A 16,526-nucleotide genomic window follows, 5' to 3' on the forward strand; every position below is an offset into this window, starting at 1 on the left:
TAGACGAGTCCCAAGGAGACTTTAGGTCAAATGCTTATGCTAAACTCTTGTATGAATACGTGGATGCCATGGAGGTTAAGGATTGTTATGTCTGCATGCAGTTGCCGGCATCTGTAGACGAGGGTATTAGATACCATCACCTCCCTCTGACATATGGCATTACATGTAGCTTATTGCTTAGTATATTTTATGAGAGAGATAGTTTTGAATACTATTTCTCTAATTATGATTCAGTGTTGCCGGAAGTCCCATATTATAAGCAGATGAACAAATGGGACTACTGGAAGAGTGAAGACAGATTGGCCAAGTTCTTCATTCCTTGGATTACCTTAGATACTTCACATGCCCGTAGAAATAACCTGACATGTAAGGTGTCAGAAGTCGAGAAGAAGTTCATAGGGCAGGTGGATGATCGTTACAGGAGACAAAAGATTTTGAAAAAATCTGGACAAGGGAAAATAGATTGGACCGAGGAAGAGAAGTCACATAAGAGAAAGGGTAGTAGTGGTCCAATAGCTTTAGATAGAGCGCAGAGAGGAAAGTTATGTCTTCACCGAGCCAAAACGTATTATGAAAATGTATACGTGGGTGAAGTTGACTGTGAGCATGCTTTTAATTTAGAGTACTACACTAAGGATTTCCTGAAGGGAATGCAAGTGATTCCAAATGTGTATTTTGTATGTGGAAGAAATGCTTACGTGAGACTACCTGACAACTGGTATGGATCATGTTACTTGGCAATTGTCTTCCCCAAAATATATCATGCACAAGACTTAGTGATCATTGAGGGTCAGACATCCTCGAGGGGAAGGAGAGATGTAGGTGATGCCGAAATGGTTGGAGATGTCTTTGGAGCTATGTTTCCTCTTTTGGGAATAATCCTTAATGATGTTAAAATTAGACGACTGGCAACAGTTGTCGACAGGTTGTCTGCCAGCACTGCTCAGTCCTTAATGCTGGTAGAAGGAGAGATGCAATCGATAAGGGCTATGGTTCTTCAAAATCGTCTTGCATTAGATGTCCTACTAGCAAAAGAGGGCGGAGTCTGTAAGGCTTTGAAGGTCCAGGAATGTTGCACTTACATTCCAGACAATTCGAAGCCCCTTGAGAAAGTTATTAAGAACATAACTAGTGTTCACAAGGAGATCGAAGACTTGAGTAGAGAAAATGTCTGGGAAAAGGTGGGCCACGGAATGAGTACAGTTGGAGGGTGGTTTTCCGCCTTAGGCAAAAGCTTTGTATGGTACATTCTAAAGCCTATCATCATAATATTGATCTGTGGGATAATATTGTGGGGATTGGTGAGGGTATTCAAATGGTACAGAGCAAGAAGGTCAGAAAGGGCCCAAAGAGAGCAGCTGCAGAGATTGGCTGCCATACAAGATAATCAGTACAGGAGCCTGAGAGCTCTGGAAGCGCAGAGAATGCTACCCATAACTGCTGTTTAAATGTTAGTGATGACCCCGAGAGGTCATCAAAGGGGGGAACTGAGAGAGCGCAAACTGATTTAAATGTATGAGTACATCACACTTACCTGTAGTAAGCACAAATCATGAGGAGAAATGCCATGAGTGCTAATAGTATCTGCAATTATATTCTAAATGTATAGCTAATGTAGAGATTTAAGTAGAAGTGGAACTAATACAGAAATGTGTGACATTATATGACTTTATTAGACGTGATTATTTTTGAATCCATGTCGTGAAGCTGCTAAAACATAAGATGGTATGTGGTTAAAAGCAGAACGTGGTAGGCCTCAGGGCCAGAGCTGGAGGGAAAGGGAAGGTGGTTCTTTTCACGACACAGATTATATTAATGGTTTGGTCATTGCATTAAATGGGCCATGATTTATAAAATGTTTATTGAATAATAGAATAAGAGTATTAACATGCTTTAATTAAATGAAGAAGTTGAATGTTATAATCATAATGAGAAATATTGTAGGCCTGAAATGTTTTAGCATTGATTTACACGTACATGTCTGGGCTGAGAAATGTTGCAAGCCTTTTTAGAAGTCTATGAGAGTTGGGTTCTTGGCTACAGATATCTGTCTGCAACAGGAAAGGGGGGATCCAATTATAAATGAATGAATAGAGGTCTGTTCAGTGGACGGCCCAGACATGGAGGAGGGTTCTGGAATGTTTAAGGGGTATCAGCGGGCCGGAGAAGAGCCTGAGAAGCAAGGTCAACTCTAACGCATGAGGCCCAAGACAAAGCATCATGGAAAAAGCCAGAAGTTGCACCACGTGAGGGGCGTTCCGCAAGGGGCGTCTCAAATGTTGTTGACTGTTTTGTATTAGGGACAGCACCCCTGGGTGGAGTTAGAGCAGAGACCTGAGGACCCTTTAGAGAGCGGATGGGTAGGCAGTGAGGGGTCATGACTGGAGAACTTTAGGTTTTCACCAAGAGACTTAGAGTGGGTGACTTCCCTTGGGGGTCATTCACTGCTGACACCTTTGTTAGGTTGGGATTTGGTTAAGTAGGGATACCATCTAGAACAGGGTAGGGACGCCTAACCTGTGTTTGTTTTCCTCCAACCTAAATGAAGGAGAGATATGCGTCTATGCTGATAGCTTTATTATTCTTAGAACTTGTGTTAGTGATTTCTGTTGCTCGTCTGAGGGCTTTTCGAGAGCACATGTATGTAATTGGACCTGTGTATCTCGTGAATCTCATTCTGAGATGTCTGTATTTGCAGCTTATCATTTCCTTACAATAAACTTTTGAAAGCTAGAAGTTGTCAGTGATCTTTGGGAGTAGAGTCCTTTCTTGGGTGAACTAACTTGGAAATAGGTGCACTTTCTTTCCTTACAGACAGGCAACAAAGGTTCAGTCGACCAGATCGAGGTTTGGATCAATAGAGATAAGGTATCGATCAAAATCTCGCCCTTTCATTACTCCTGGAACTGCCCTTGCTACCCTAGGGGGTCATTAGGGTAGCTCATAAACATAAATTAAACAGGATTGTACAAGCCTGGCGGGTATTTTTTGACGTTTCTATGCCTTGTCCTTTCTGGCACCACTCAGAGCCAAATAGGAGGCTTTTTAAGGGCCAAACATGTGTCCAGGGATGACCCCTTGTTATTTTATTGCCGTAGTGGGTTAAAGGAGCGCTATGTCCTTTCCTTTACCACTGGATTTTTTGGTGAATCAATTTGCTGGGGCGCTCTTGGTTCTCGCTGCCGTTTGGGTGACCAATCAGAGGCCTTGGATGCCATAGCCAAATAACTCAAGACTGTATTTAAATCATCTGACTAGCATTTTTCATTGGACTAAATTATATAGCGACAACACAACACCCAATAATATTCATCTATAGGTCTAACTTGAACATATCATGCAGTTTGAAGGTGCGAACAGCTGTTTTCAGGGTAATGATGTAATTGATCAGAATGTGTAATTCATCTGACCACAGACCCAAACCTCAAGGTATTAGAGCTCCGCCCAAATTGCTGAGAGTTGAAAAAAAAAAACACACATAGAGGCTGTTCCTCATCAACGATAATTTAACCATTTTGATCACTACAGTTCCAAGACCAGCGGAATTCCCGCCGGGCACGACTTAGATTTATAAATACGCTGTGAACAATCCTGTTGGTAATGGTTAATAAGTAGAAGCTGTAGTCCAATATGGATATTGACAATAGTGTTAAGATGGCCGCCACATATGCAACCTTTTCCTCCCAATGGAGATAAATAACAGACTAAACCAGCCTAGTCAATCCCGGCTCTAGCGTTTGCACGCAGGGTGGGTCCAATACTGGCAACACTTGGTCCTAGTTAATCAATTAGGAACAGGTCAAATACTCTGAACTTACCTGTGAGCTGACTGACACTTCCGAGTCAGCACATGAGGGTAGGTCGTCCAGAGAGCCGGTCCTGACCAAACTGTAAGTATGTACAAAAGGGGGTGGTGATGGACGGAGCATCTGAACCAATCAAACACTCACACCCAGTCAACAGATCTGGGTTTAATCCATCACCGTTCTTTAGCCCACTCTGCCACCCCAGTTCAGACATGGCCATATGCAAATCAGTCTGACTCTGTGCCTCATGACGTGAGTCCCTTGCTCACTTTGCCACTGGATTCAAGCAAGCCTGGCTGAAGACGGCTGAAATGCAATAAACCGGTCCTAGGAAGCTTGTTTCCGGTCCAAGGAAGGCATGGCTTGGCAGTTCGGGCTGGACTGTTCCCATGAGGCACAGGGTCAGACTGATTTGCATATGGCCATGTCTGAACTGGGGTGGCAGAGTGGGCTAAAGAACGGTGATGGATTAAACCCAGATCTGTTGACTGGGTGTGAGTGTTTGATTGGGTCAGATGCTCCGTCCATCACCACCCCCAAACTGTAAGTATGGCATAGCTGCTAACACTCCGCAGAACTGAACTCTTTCGAGAATCTGAATCAAACAGGGCCAAATTGACCAAACATTAATTACCCTTTTCAGCACGCAAACAGTGTGCTATTGTGCACAACTCGAATAGGCATAAATCTTGTTGCGTGTGTCTTGTGGTGATTTTTATATGTACAGGTGACATACTTTGGCACAAAGCATGCGATTGATGCAAACAAATAAGCATGCGTTTGGTGTAACAAAATAAGGACGTGTTTCATGATTTGTGAAAAATGAAAGGAAATGAAATACCAGTATTTGTAAAGCGCACAGCTACTTCCGAAGTGGTGTCCTGGCGCTGGGGGCCCTCAGGAAGATTAAGCAAGCTATTGCCCAGAGTCACATGGTGCTGGGCTAACTTGCCGTCGGCACCGGGGATCGAACCGTGAACCCCGTAGTCCGGAGTCAGGCACCCTGGCCGCTTCGCCACTCATCTTCCCTCTTCAGAATCAACATTGGAGGTAATGATTTGTAAATATTGAATTGTATTTTTACTGTGTACTATATGTCTTTGAATTACAGGTCATCTCTAAATAAATCACAAATCATTACCAAAACCAAGGTATGTGTGATTGGAAGAAAATCAATGAACCCATATTCTTAAAACTCCAACCACTAAGTAGATTAGGTTGATATTGGTCTTGATAAATAGCTACTAGATAATTGTTATGGCTACAGGGGAGCTAGAAACATGTTGACCTATAGCTATCTAAGATAACTAAAGTCTAATAGATAGCACCGCACATTTTAAATATAGGTAAGAGAACTTGTCCATTAAAGTTTTTCCTGAGAAGTAACTCTTTCCCTTTTTTTAACCTCACACCTTCACACATCAACACCAATCTACTCCTTAAGCCCCCACACTGCAGTTCACCAAATGGCGGACAAGACGATCTCCAGCAAAGAGTGCCCATTGAGGGTGCCCGTCGGGCATTGCAGAGCCAGCCGACGAGGAGCAAACGCCCTATGATGAAGCATGACATCTATCCAGGTGTGCGAGGGCATTTGATTCTTGCAGGGTCACGCCTACTGCGTTCCCTACAGAATAGTCGTTGACCCACATAGACACTCATTCTTCTTTAGGAAGTCCATACCCCACATACATTTATTAGATTATTTGGAGCACATATGCAGGACCTTGATGCGCTCTAAATCCCTCCCTTTGTTAGACACCACTTAATTGTTGGAACCGAAATAGTATTGGCTCTGGATGATTTTATTGGTCAAAATGAGCTGCCTCAAGTTTGGAAACCCAGACGCGCTCTGCACCACAGTGGTCACCATGTTGTGTATTTATTTGCACAACAAATCATGTAGGCTTAGTGTAATTTGTATCATTCTTATGTTTTTACATTATAAAATAACATTATCTTAGTTCAATTTAATCCCCCGTTTAATGAGAAATTCAAAAAATAATCGCACAAAACATATTAATTTAATTAGAAGCATCGCCAGATATATCTTTATATCGCAAACCTTCTCTCATCACTTTTACGGCCCGCTCACAAAAGGACTTACACATAATGCAGTAGCCTCAGAGTATCTTTTAATTTTAACAATAGATCTATTTCAAACAGGTAAAAATGGCAAAATAGTGTGATTGGCAACCATCAAAGATTACTGAAAAAAATAACTTTGGGCTTACAGGTCACATGATGCCAAATTAACAAATGCACAGCACTCTGTGTACCCCTGAGTGTCAAGCTGTGATTGAAATGACCATGATAGGGCAATAATAACACAACTGTCACACCGTGCCCCTGTGTATGGGCGTGGCTATAGGAAAGACTTCGTCGGGTACTCACGTTGGGGGCGATCTGCTGCAGCTGGGACAGGGTCACTTTGTTATACATGGAACTGATGTCGCGTCGTTGGTCATCGTATTCCGATATAGTGATCTGTGCCATAAAAAAAGAAACAAAGCAGTGTCAACCAATCACCAGTGAGATTCAGACCCACCACGTGCAATAGAAGATGCCGTCGTGCAGCAAAAAAGCAGGAGCGGGTGAAACCCATTAACATACATTACAATCCGAGTAAAGGGAGAAAACTTGTCCAACTAGATCAACAGAAGGTCGATTGCAAGGTCAAAAGTCGGAGGATAAGGCCATTCCATCAGACTACCTCTGTATGTTTTGATACCTTTAGAGGTTAAGGTTTGTGGCAGGACTCACAGCACAAACCAACGCGTGGTAGGTAGCTTCTCTTCGCAGAGTAACTAGGTGCATCTTGATGTCTCCCCGTTAATTACTACTTTCCACTTCAAATCCCTCTAGAATCTCCTGCTGTGTACCCTACACCCCTCTTGTGAAATGGAGATCTACTCAAGACAGCCCCCCTTGAGTACAAAGCTCCATTGATTTGTAGTTGAGTTTGTGCTCTGTGAATCCCATTGAGACATTTCTTCAAGTAAAGGTATGAGTAAATTTCCAAGTAACTTGCTTTAACAATGCGACAAATTTACTCCAAACACCTTAATGATGTCAACTCACACCAAACACCTGAATTAAGTCACTAGAAGATCCGCTGGGCGCAGTCTAACCAGGATGAATTCAGACAAATGGGAGCTAAAACAACGCAGCGGGCTATGACCAGTGGGTGGACTGCACGCTGAGAGTTCTCCACCCTTGTGCATCTGCGTCAGGGGTAATTGTTTCTAGAACATGCAATATTCCCACCACAGCGCAACCACGCAGGAACACGCTCGCTGAGAGAGGAAGTGCTAAAGACACCCCTAGTTTCAAGTTTTCCTTGATGATGGTCGGTCATGAAGTATCTATCTTCCCTTTGGTGGAGTTGGGTTTCCCGATCATCCTGTTGTGACATCAGGCGTTTGTCTGACCACCAAGAGTTTCCTGTCAGTCGCTGAACCTGGAGTGCAACTCCATTTAACTTCCAAACTCCATTGAAGGGTTAAATCTTTTACCCACAATGCACTGCTATGCCATTCCACCTAAGATAGACTCAGTGTCATGCCCCGGAAATGATAGAGTGTGCAGTTAGCTCTTGTTTGAGGAATATAAGGATTCACTGGTCAGAGCCTGTCTAGAAAAGCAATCACCCCTCCCAATGCCAAACACTCAAATTACAAAACTCGCGATATCCGGAGGACCCAGAAACTCCCGATCTGCCAAAGACCTGTTGCTGCAACCAGCACGCTTCCGGGAATAAACAACCTACAATCAGGCCTTCATTGGGGCTGCTCCAAGAAATTGGATTTTTCTCCCACCCGCCATTAGAAGACTTCCGTCCTCGGCACACTTTAAAAAGGAGACCAAAACGTTCTTAATGGGCAAATACCTTGCCTAATGATTACATTACAATCACCTCAACGACATGTGCCACCCTCCACCTCGGCATTATCCACAGCTTCTACGGATGATACCCATTCCTGCACTCCTGGGCATCCCACCCAAGAGCTAAGCCTTCTTTTACATTGTATCTACCTGTTTTAATTATTATCCCACATGTAGCCGAGACCTTAGACTGCGTTCTTTTTCTTGTATAATGTATCCCCTATTTTACCCAATTAGTCCCTCCCTTCCTAATGCTTTGTATTCCACCCTTAATCCTGTAAAGCGCTCTGATACCCTCACGGGTCTGATTCGCGCTCTATAAAACTATAAATAAATAAATGAATAAATATATAATACAAAAATACAAAAATGCAAAAAGAGGCTACCATAGACCCTGAACCCACATGTAATGAGTCAGTCTGTCGGATTTCTCATTGTTAGGGGAGGAGCATAGGGGATTATACATGGTACCCTGAAGGATTAGGCATAAGTGAAAAATACCTGCATCATGTACTACTCCCAAGGTCAGGTGCAATAAATAACACAGCGATCACTAAAAAGGCGGACAGACAAGAAGCTGAAACTGCAATTGATTTGGGGTTATCTCAGGGCAACAGGTCCCTGGTCCCTAGCCAGCCATACCACACACGAGAGGTAAGAAGGGGCCCCCAAACACCCAGCATCTGTCCAGAGCATCAATCCCTGTCCTCTCAAAGTGTTCTTTATGCTGCCAATGATCATGCCACAAAACAGACTTCAGGTACCTAAATTCTGTTTACTTCGAAAGTAGTGCTAGACCTAATCTAGTAGGGAAATCACTGGTGCCCACTGAGGTTTTCCCTCTTGCGTGGGGAGTCACCCAGGAATTTCTGTAGAATTTGTATTTTCTATAACTCTGGAATTTGTTGTCCTTCTGCAGAAATTTAGAGGTAAAAGTCCCACAAAGGGATACTTTTTGATTGAAATAAGTCTTCCAGGATATGGTGAATGGAAGATCCCTAATTTTGTGACATGTTCTTACTACCAATATACTAACTATGCTGTATGCATCACTTGTCACAAATAAAGTGACCTGTGGGTTGTCGTCCATTGCCATACTCCAGCCACCTGATTTATATCATAATGACCACTTCATATACCAGGCATCCACACATATAAGTATCTACGTATGTCTTTCTCCCTATACTTATTTATCTCGGACACCATTGTTTCGCCATAAAATAGGATGATAAAGTAATCCAAATGTTTTCTGAGTCATGTATAGTACTTCACAAATAGTAAAAATGATCTATGAATTAGGAATATTTGAGGAGACTATGGCGAGCGTGGAAGGCTGACAACAGAAAGCGAAGTTAGCGGCCCAGTTGCTCATTTGTTTTTAAATTACATGGGTGAAAATGGAGGTGGATCCTTTAAAAGGACAGTGTGTACACACAAACTCTATGACCCTGTCGAAGGCTGTGGCCGAAACGCATTGGTCAGTTTATATCCTGTATTACAGGTATAGTGGAATGAAATAAACAATACCACATTACTGGCTTGTGCTGTGGCACTTGTCTCTTTTGGGTCCCGTGCTGGAAAAAGAGAGACGTAGCATTTGGGTGCGTATTTTATAAAAAAAAAAAAAAAAAAATACACATATATATACATACACATATATATATATATATTCATATACATATATATATATATATATATATCTATATCTATATATCTATATATCTATTTATCTATATCTATATATATATATATATATATACATATACACAACTTTTCCCCTTGGCTGCGACCAGCCAATCACAGCAATGCTTTTGGCGCATGGAGACGCATCTAGATATACATAAATCTTTTTTTTTTTTAATACCTCCATAACTATTGCATAGATTTACACCAAATCACAAAAAGCACTCTTTCTGGACCAAGATACTTTTTCAATGAGGAGTTTATACATTGGTGAATAGATGGTGCGGCAGGTGCCATGTTAGTAGGGCAGATTGGTCTGACTGCACTCCGAAATGGTTATCTTTTACAGCCCAGTCAGAGCTTGCGTTAGGGCCAATGGCAACCTTGCTATGCCACTGCTGGTAGGTGCCTCCTAACTGGCACTGCCAGCCTAAGTTTTGGCCTGGACATCCAGACTGGCATTCTCCATCTTTATCGTGCGCATCCATATGGTCAGGTGAAGTTTTCCAGACCTTGTATCCTTATCGATATGTCTATTATGAGACTCTGTCTGTTTCCCGCTCCATTCTCAGCATCATTCTCTGTCCCCGCTCTATTCTCCATCAGACATTATCCCTCGCCTTCTGATGCATTTACTCTTCCGCGGCTGCCCGCGGGGGCCTGTAATTGGAATCACTATTATTCACCCTTGGGAGACTTTCGATTCAATTACTGTCCCCTCTCTTGTCCCCTGGGCGATCAGATATCATTAGGGATTGCCAGGCTCCAGTGGCTAGCTTTCATCCATCAAGGAAGCCCCCCCTGGCTTTGCAGCTTGCATGGCCATCTCCTGCAGGGCCAGATCAGGGCTTACACTGGCTAATCCCTCGAACTATTGAACACTCGAGGTTCAGCCAGGAAATGTGCTCCTCAGCCTTATGTGATATCCGAAAATAATTTCATTCTGCAGCGGCAAAAAGCCAGGCTGAAGGGTCCGGTTCTTTTTTTAAATTTGATTTATTTATTTATTTTTTTATTTTATTTTACAGAGTTTTATATTGCTGGAACTTGACCCGAATAGGGTATCAGAGCGCTTTACATAGCACTAGTTGCATTACATGAGGACACATTCATTTTTTTTGTTTTTCGTTAGGCCCGGGGAGATTAACCCCCAGATTCATCGCTGTCCCGTTTTGCGAGTCCTTAATAGCGATTATTAAGGAATCGCTATTAAGGACTTGCAAAACGGGATTCATGTAGAAATCGCAATTTTATTTGCGATTTCTACAGCTTCCTTATTTGCGATTAGCAATTTGCTAATCGCAAATAAGGATGCGATTTCAAGGGTGCTAGGGGTGTCCAAAGGACACCTGTAGCACCCCTGAAATGTAAATGTAGACTGATGTTGCACACATACATGTCCAAAGGACATGTGAGTGTGTAACATACAACTTAGAAAAATGCACTGAAGTGCATTTTTCTAAGTTTTCGCTATTTAGCACGAAGCTAGACTTCGCAGTAAATAGCGGCCAAAAATAGCGATTTCGCAATTCAAAAATGGTTCATGCATTGCATATAAGGAATCGCAAATTGCGATTCCTTAAATGCAATCGCAATTTGAGAACTCGCAATTATTTGCGAATTCTTAAATTGCGATAGCATGAACCATTGATGAATCCCAAATGCAATTTTTGCGGGCGCAAACGGCCGAATTATGCGATTCGCACCGTTTGCGCTCGCAAAAATGCTTGATGAATCTACCCGTTAGTGATTTGCCCAGAATCACAGGATGTCCAGCGTCAAGAAGAAGACAACCCCTTGTCCTAGGATATGGTCATCACAGTCAAACAATAGCTTACTTTGACCATAGGACATAAAAACACAAGTAGTACATAAGAGTATCAGAATATAAACCATCATACAATCATTGTTTAAAATAAGGAGAAAAAATATAACAAGACAGCAGCAAAAAATGAAAAGCCAATGCAACATTTACAACTAAACTCCACCTGGGGTGTGATCAAATCACGTTTACAATCAGGAACTGTGAGCCTAGAGTTCACGCCTTCCTCAGAAAAAATATGAAACATTTGTTCACGTGTTGCTGTTCTGAACTAGCCAAAAGCTGGGAGGTATAACTTTAGCAAAAATCCTCAGTATTCTTTTTTCAACATGTTGATTGTGACTCTGTTTGCTTTAGTAAACAATTCGACATAATGTACACAGCTTACAAAATCTTTTTAGGTGTTTTTGTAATGCATTTGTGGTTTTAGGATTATGGGCCCATATGTATGAAACTTTGGTTTTGCAAATCTCAAATAGCGATTTTTAGAGAATCGCTATTTGAGAATCGCAAAACTCTATGGGCCATATGTATCAAAGGATTTTACGCATTCTGTGTCTATGGGAAAATGTGTTCATACATATGGCCCTATGTATGTAAGATTTGCAAATAATTTTGCGAATCCTACATATTCCTTAATAGCGAATCGCAAATTGCAATTTGCAATTAAGGAATACCTTCCCATTAATTTGTATGGGCCTAGAGGTCCATAGGAATGAATGGGAAGACATTCTCAATTTGTGATTCTCAATTAGAGAATCGCAAATTGAGAATGCAATTTCAAGGGTGCCAGGGTGTCAAAAGGACACCCTGGTGCACCCCTGAAATGCACATGTGTGCACATGTGGCACAAATACATGCCCTAAGGTCATGTATGTGCGCCACATGGCACTTTGAAAAATGCTAAAAAGTGCATTTTTCAAAGAAATCGCAAATTACCACCAACTTGAAGTTGGTGGTAATTTACGATTCCTTAAGGCCAAATAGCACTTTTATTTGTGCTTCTTACATTGCATTTAAGGAATAGCAATTTGCGTTTCCTTAAATGCAATCGCAAAATAAGGAATCGCAAGTATTGCGATTCCTTATTTTGCGAGGCAGTTTTGCTTTCATACATACCACTGAGCCAAATTGCGATCGCAAACGCCGAAATTCTGTGAATTTCGGTGTTTCCTATCGCAATTTGGAATGATAAATATGGCCCTATATCTCATAAGGGAACGTTCATAATATCAAATCCACAAAAACAGTTGTTTCCCTGGTGGGAAATATAAGACTGCAAGATTAAAAGAAAAGAAAGCATAATTCCAATAATTTTACATCCGATTACTTCATGGAAATTTGAATCAATAACTTGTTGGTGAAAGATAATACTTCACTTCCGGAAACAGGTCCTTCCAGGTTAGAGGTCACTTCTGGAAGATTACCTTCCAGCTCAGAGTTCAGAGTGTAAACCCGTGCAGAGGCAAAGCATCTGATAGGTAAAGTACCAAAGCATTGGTCGAGAAATGTCCCCGGGGTAAGGGGGGGTGTAATTCAGATCATGACAGCCTCCTTCCCTCTTGAAATAAAGAGCAGACCATGAAGCAGAGGGCGAGGGGGACGTGTGTAAGGGCCGGGGGTCACTACAGTGGTGCTTTACCATTAAAGAATCCCACTTGTGAAAAAAGGAACAGCTGTCTTCCTGTTATGAGGCCTTCCTAAGGCCCCCTACATCCCTAGTGTATTTGTCGATGTGTCAAAGCAAGACATGTTATACTTTTCCAAGGGTAAATTTACAGAACTCAGGACCTTTGTTATTAACTTTTAGTCAATATTTTATTCCAGCCAAGGGAAATTATGTTGACCATTAGTAACCACGTGATGCTTCAAACAGAAGGCCATTTGCCCAAATTCAATGTAAATGGTGTGAATGCTCGGGGCAGGGCACAAGTCCTAACGAAAAAGTGTGGGGGGGGGGGGGGTGGCCAATCACGTTAGACAGTATGCAAGTGTCCTCCGTGTGAGTGCCATCACAGGGTGTGACATCAAGGTGCGTGACATCACGAGTAGCATCACAGGAAGTGACATCACAGGAAGTGGCCGTATAACACATAACCTGAAAGGAAGAAGTGACATCGGCTTCTAAGACCTCACCCATATATTTAGCAGTTGTATAGGGAGTGCATTTGACCGCATCACCAGATTTAACAAATGACATTTTGGGTCAGGGTTGTGCCAAAAAGTGACACAACTCCGACAAAAAATCTGGGCCTCAATTTATACATTTATTTTTTAAAACTCTTCCACAAAGAAATTGACTTAAGGAGAAATGTTATATTAAATCTGTTCTGCCTAATCGGTTGAACAGACTGTATTTTAATATAGCTTATGGGGTTAAGGCACCTGCTGCAGAGAGCTTTGTGTGCCCCATAAATCTCAGGGAATAATAATAATAATGGTGAGATAACTCTTGTGGCGAAGGCGTTTGCTGGAGAGATCTGTGTTTGCCTAGTCCTCGTTTTTCATGAAAGTAGCATAGAAGGTTAATATGTCTTCTGTAAAGAACATTATGTAACAGGCAGGTGACATTTTTGTTTTTTATGTAGATAGGTAAGTGAACTACAGCTTTTAACCCAGAGATCCTTTTGTTACTTCCAGTTCATAAACTGTAATCCTTCTAATAAAACACAGTGAGGTATGAAGGACATGTGACTTCTATACCTTGTAACCCTCACTGCCTTATGTAGCTCATCTTATACATTGATTTACCCACTAATATAGTTTATTGTCAATGTACAATATGCATGCGTGACGTAAAGCGCTCGGACACCATGCGTTGCGATGAGTAGCACTATAAAAGAAATAAAACAAAACAGAGGAATTTAAATTGTAAGTTGTGTTAATACTGGAACAGACCAGAACATCCAACATTCTTACAGTGTATGCATATCTCTTATTTACAGGGACTGAATAAAGTCTAAACCATGCCTCTCTTAACCTCATCGATGCTCAGGACGGCTCCTGGCCGTCATGAGTCACGATAGTGTGTGCTCATGATGGCCAGGAGCATCCGACCATTGCCGGTCTGCCCATGCGCAAGTAAATCCCCGCCTGTGCAGGGCAAATTCATTAGTGGGCGGAGTTTGGACGGCTCCCGGCCGTTATGAGCACATGCTTACTGTGACTCATGAGGGCCGGGAGCCGTCCTCCGTATGGCAGCACCATGGCGGAATTTGCAGCGCGTCGAAGAGGTTAAGCACCTGTGAAGTAACATCAAGCTGTGAGCCTTTGTTTCCCCTCTATTACATTTGCATCTAGGTGTGAGGTTCCAGATAGCCCCCAGCCAAGATACTGAAACAAAATGTGGACTGATGGCCCCTTACCTTCGGCCTTTGTTTAAGGTCTGCTCAAATTTGAAATAACAAAGCCTCCCTCCCTGTCTGCATGTTGCTGCTCAGAACGAAAGCAGACATCCTGCAGGCGCTGCTGAATGTGTCGTGGTGTCTGAACATTACAACGGGACGAGTTCAGCGTATTTCAGCAGGGCACAACTTCTTGGCAGGGTGGATGGTGTCTACCCTGTGAAAATATTGGGTGGATGCGGTCTCACCGCGTGTATCCTCGACTTGTCCGCTCGTGCTGGGGTTCAGAATGTCAGAATTGGGGTGCAGTGGGCAGGCCCGGACTGGCCGTTGCGGGCACCGGGCAATCCCCCGGTGCGCCGCATGGTTGGGGGGCCGGTTTTGGGCCCCATGGGGCCGTTTTTATTACTGTGCCGTTTTTGCAGCATAGCTGCAAAAACGGACCTGTAACAAAATCGGCCGAAAACCGGCCCTGACAAAGAGCGCAGTCGCGGGGTTGGGGGGCGGGGGGGGTTGGGGGTCAGGAGATTCAAGGACTTTGCCAGGGCCGGTTTTCGTTCCCAGTCCGGCCCTGGCAGTGGGACAGGTATGGTCAGAAGAAATTCTTCCGCAAGACGCCTGGCTGGCACTGGAACCAGCTGTACCTCGCGTATGCTGGGACCTACTTTAACAGGCTGACGCAAAAACCGGTTAGACCCTGTTTATACTGGCACCTACTTTAGAGAGCTGATAACAAAATAATCTCTTATAACTGGTTGTTGACGGGATCTGTTTTAAATTGCTAATGCCAGAACCTGCTTTGATTGGCTGATACTGGAACTGGATATAACTGGTTTACACTAGTACCTGCTGAATCTGGGTGTTAACTGGCTCACACTGGAGTCTACTGTGACTGAACAATGTATTAACCCCTTGCGTGCACGCGTCGGCCAAAGGCCGTCGCAAGCACTACCTCGGTAGTGCTGCGCAAGTCCGTTGGCCGACGCCGCCCCGACCAACTAATAGAACTCCTGCACCGTGGCGGAATTTGCGCTGCAGTAAAGGAGTTAACTAGGTGTTGCAAGGAGCTACATCATCATGGTATACTACAATCTGCATTGACTACATATAGTAATTAGTAGTTGTGAGTTCGGGCTCGCAAAGTAGTCATTTTGAACGCAGACGGCTACCTGTTATCCCAATGAGTGATGTCCACCAGAGTTCAAGGTGCACTTTCTTTTCAGAATGTCATTGATGTGTCCTTTCTGCTTGTTGTCCAAGGATTTTTTTCCTTTCAATGGACTGACATGGGCAGGTATCTGGATTCTGGGCCCTGTGGAACTGCCATCCAGTCTCACAAGGTATATACTCAAACCCATAACATAAGTATACCCAGGTGGCCTATTTAGCCGGTGAATAAGGCCTTGACAGACTGGCACGGGAACTAAGTCAGTGATGTAGAAGAGACACAAACAGGGTCAAAAGCACAATTACATAACCCACATTTTAACTGAACAAGGATAACTCCAGGTTCACGATTTAAAACCCTGTAGTAACTCGCATAAGAGAAAAGTGCCCTGCCATGTAGAAAACCCTACTTATTCCATTGACTAAGTCAGCCCAAAGCATGGGCTGTTTTCTGCAGGGTTGGGCGTATAAAGGAGAGACATAGAAGATATTAGAAAATAATGTGTCCCTTGACTGAACATCTGGAAAATGCAGTTTTCACTGTGTAGCTAAACTAGCAATTTTAGGGAGGAATTATGTTGGGAACAAAAGTCTATTCTTTTCAGCTTTGGCCTGGAAATTGCTAGAAACTTGGCTCTGAGCTCATTTTAATGATTATCAAAAAGCTGGTTGTATGGTGCAGGTAGATACTTGGAACCTGCAATGAAGGGTACATTTTACAAATCACACATTGTCCTTCTTGGAAGTCTATCAGTGGTAAACCAGTCATGCTGGCTTTTATTCTCTCCAGTGGCTGTAATTAGCATATTGATTACCTAT

The 16,526-nt window shown here is 42.9% G+C and overlaps 1 protein-coding gene across 1 annotated transcript in view; it reads right to left on the reverse strand.

Annotated features, from left to right (window-relative positions):
- ECEL1 (endothelin converting enzyme like 1) overlaps nt 1-16,526 on the reverse strand; it is a 270,327-nt gene that overhangs the window by 176,806 nt on the left and 76,995 nt on the right. The window contains exon 4 of the mRNA XM_078665391.1: nt 6,201-6,293. Coding sequence (XP_078521517.1) covers nt 6,201-6,293 — 93 coding nt within the window. The remainder of the gene's footprint in view (nt 1-6,200; nt 6,294-16,526) is intronic.

Source organism: Lissotriton helveticus, chromosome 11 (assembly GCF_964261635.1).
Source record: "Lissotriton helveticus chromosome 11, aLisHel1.1, whole genome shotgun sequence".
In the NCBI taxonomy this organism is placed as follows: Eukaryota; Metazoa; Chordata; class Amphibia; order Caudata; family Salamandridae; genus Lissotriton; species Lissotriton helveticus.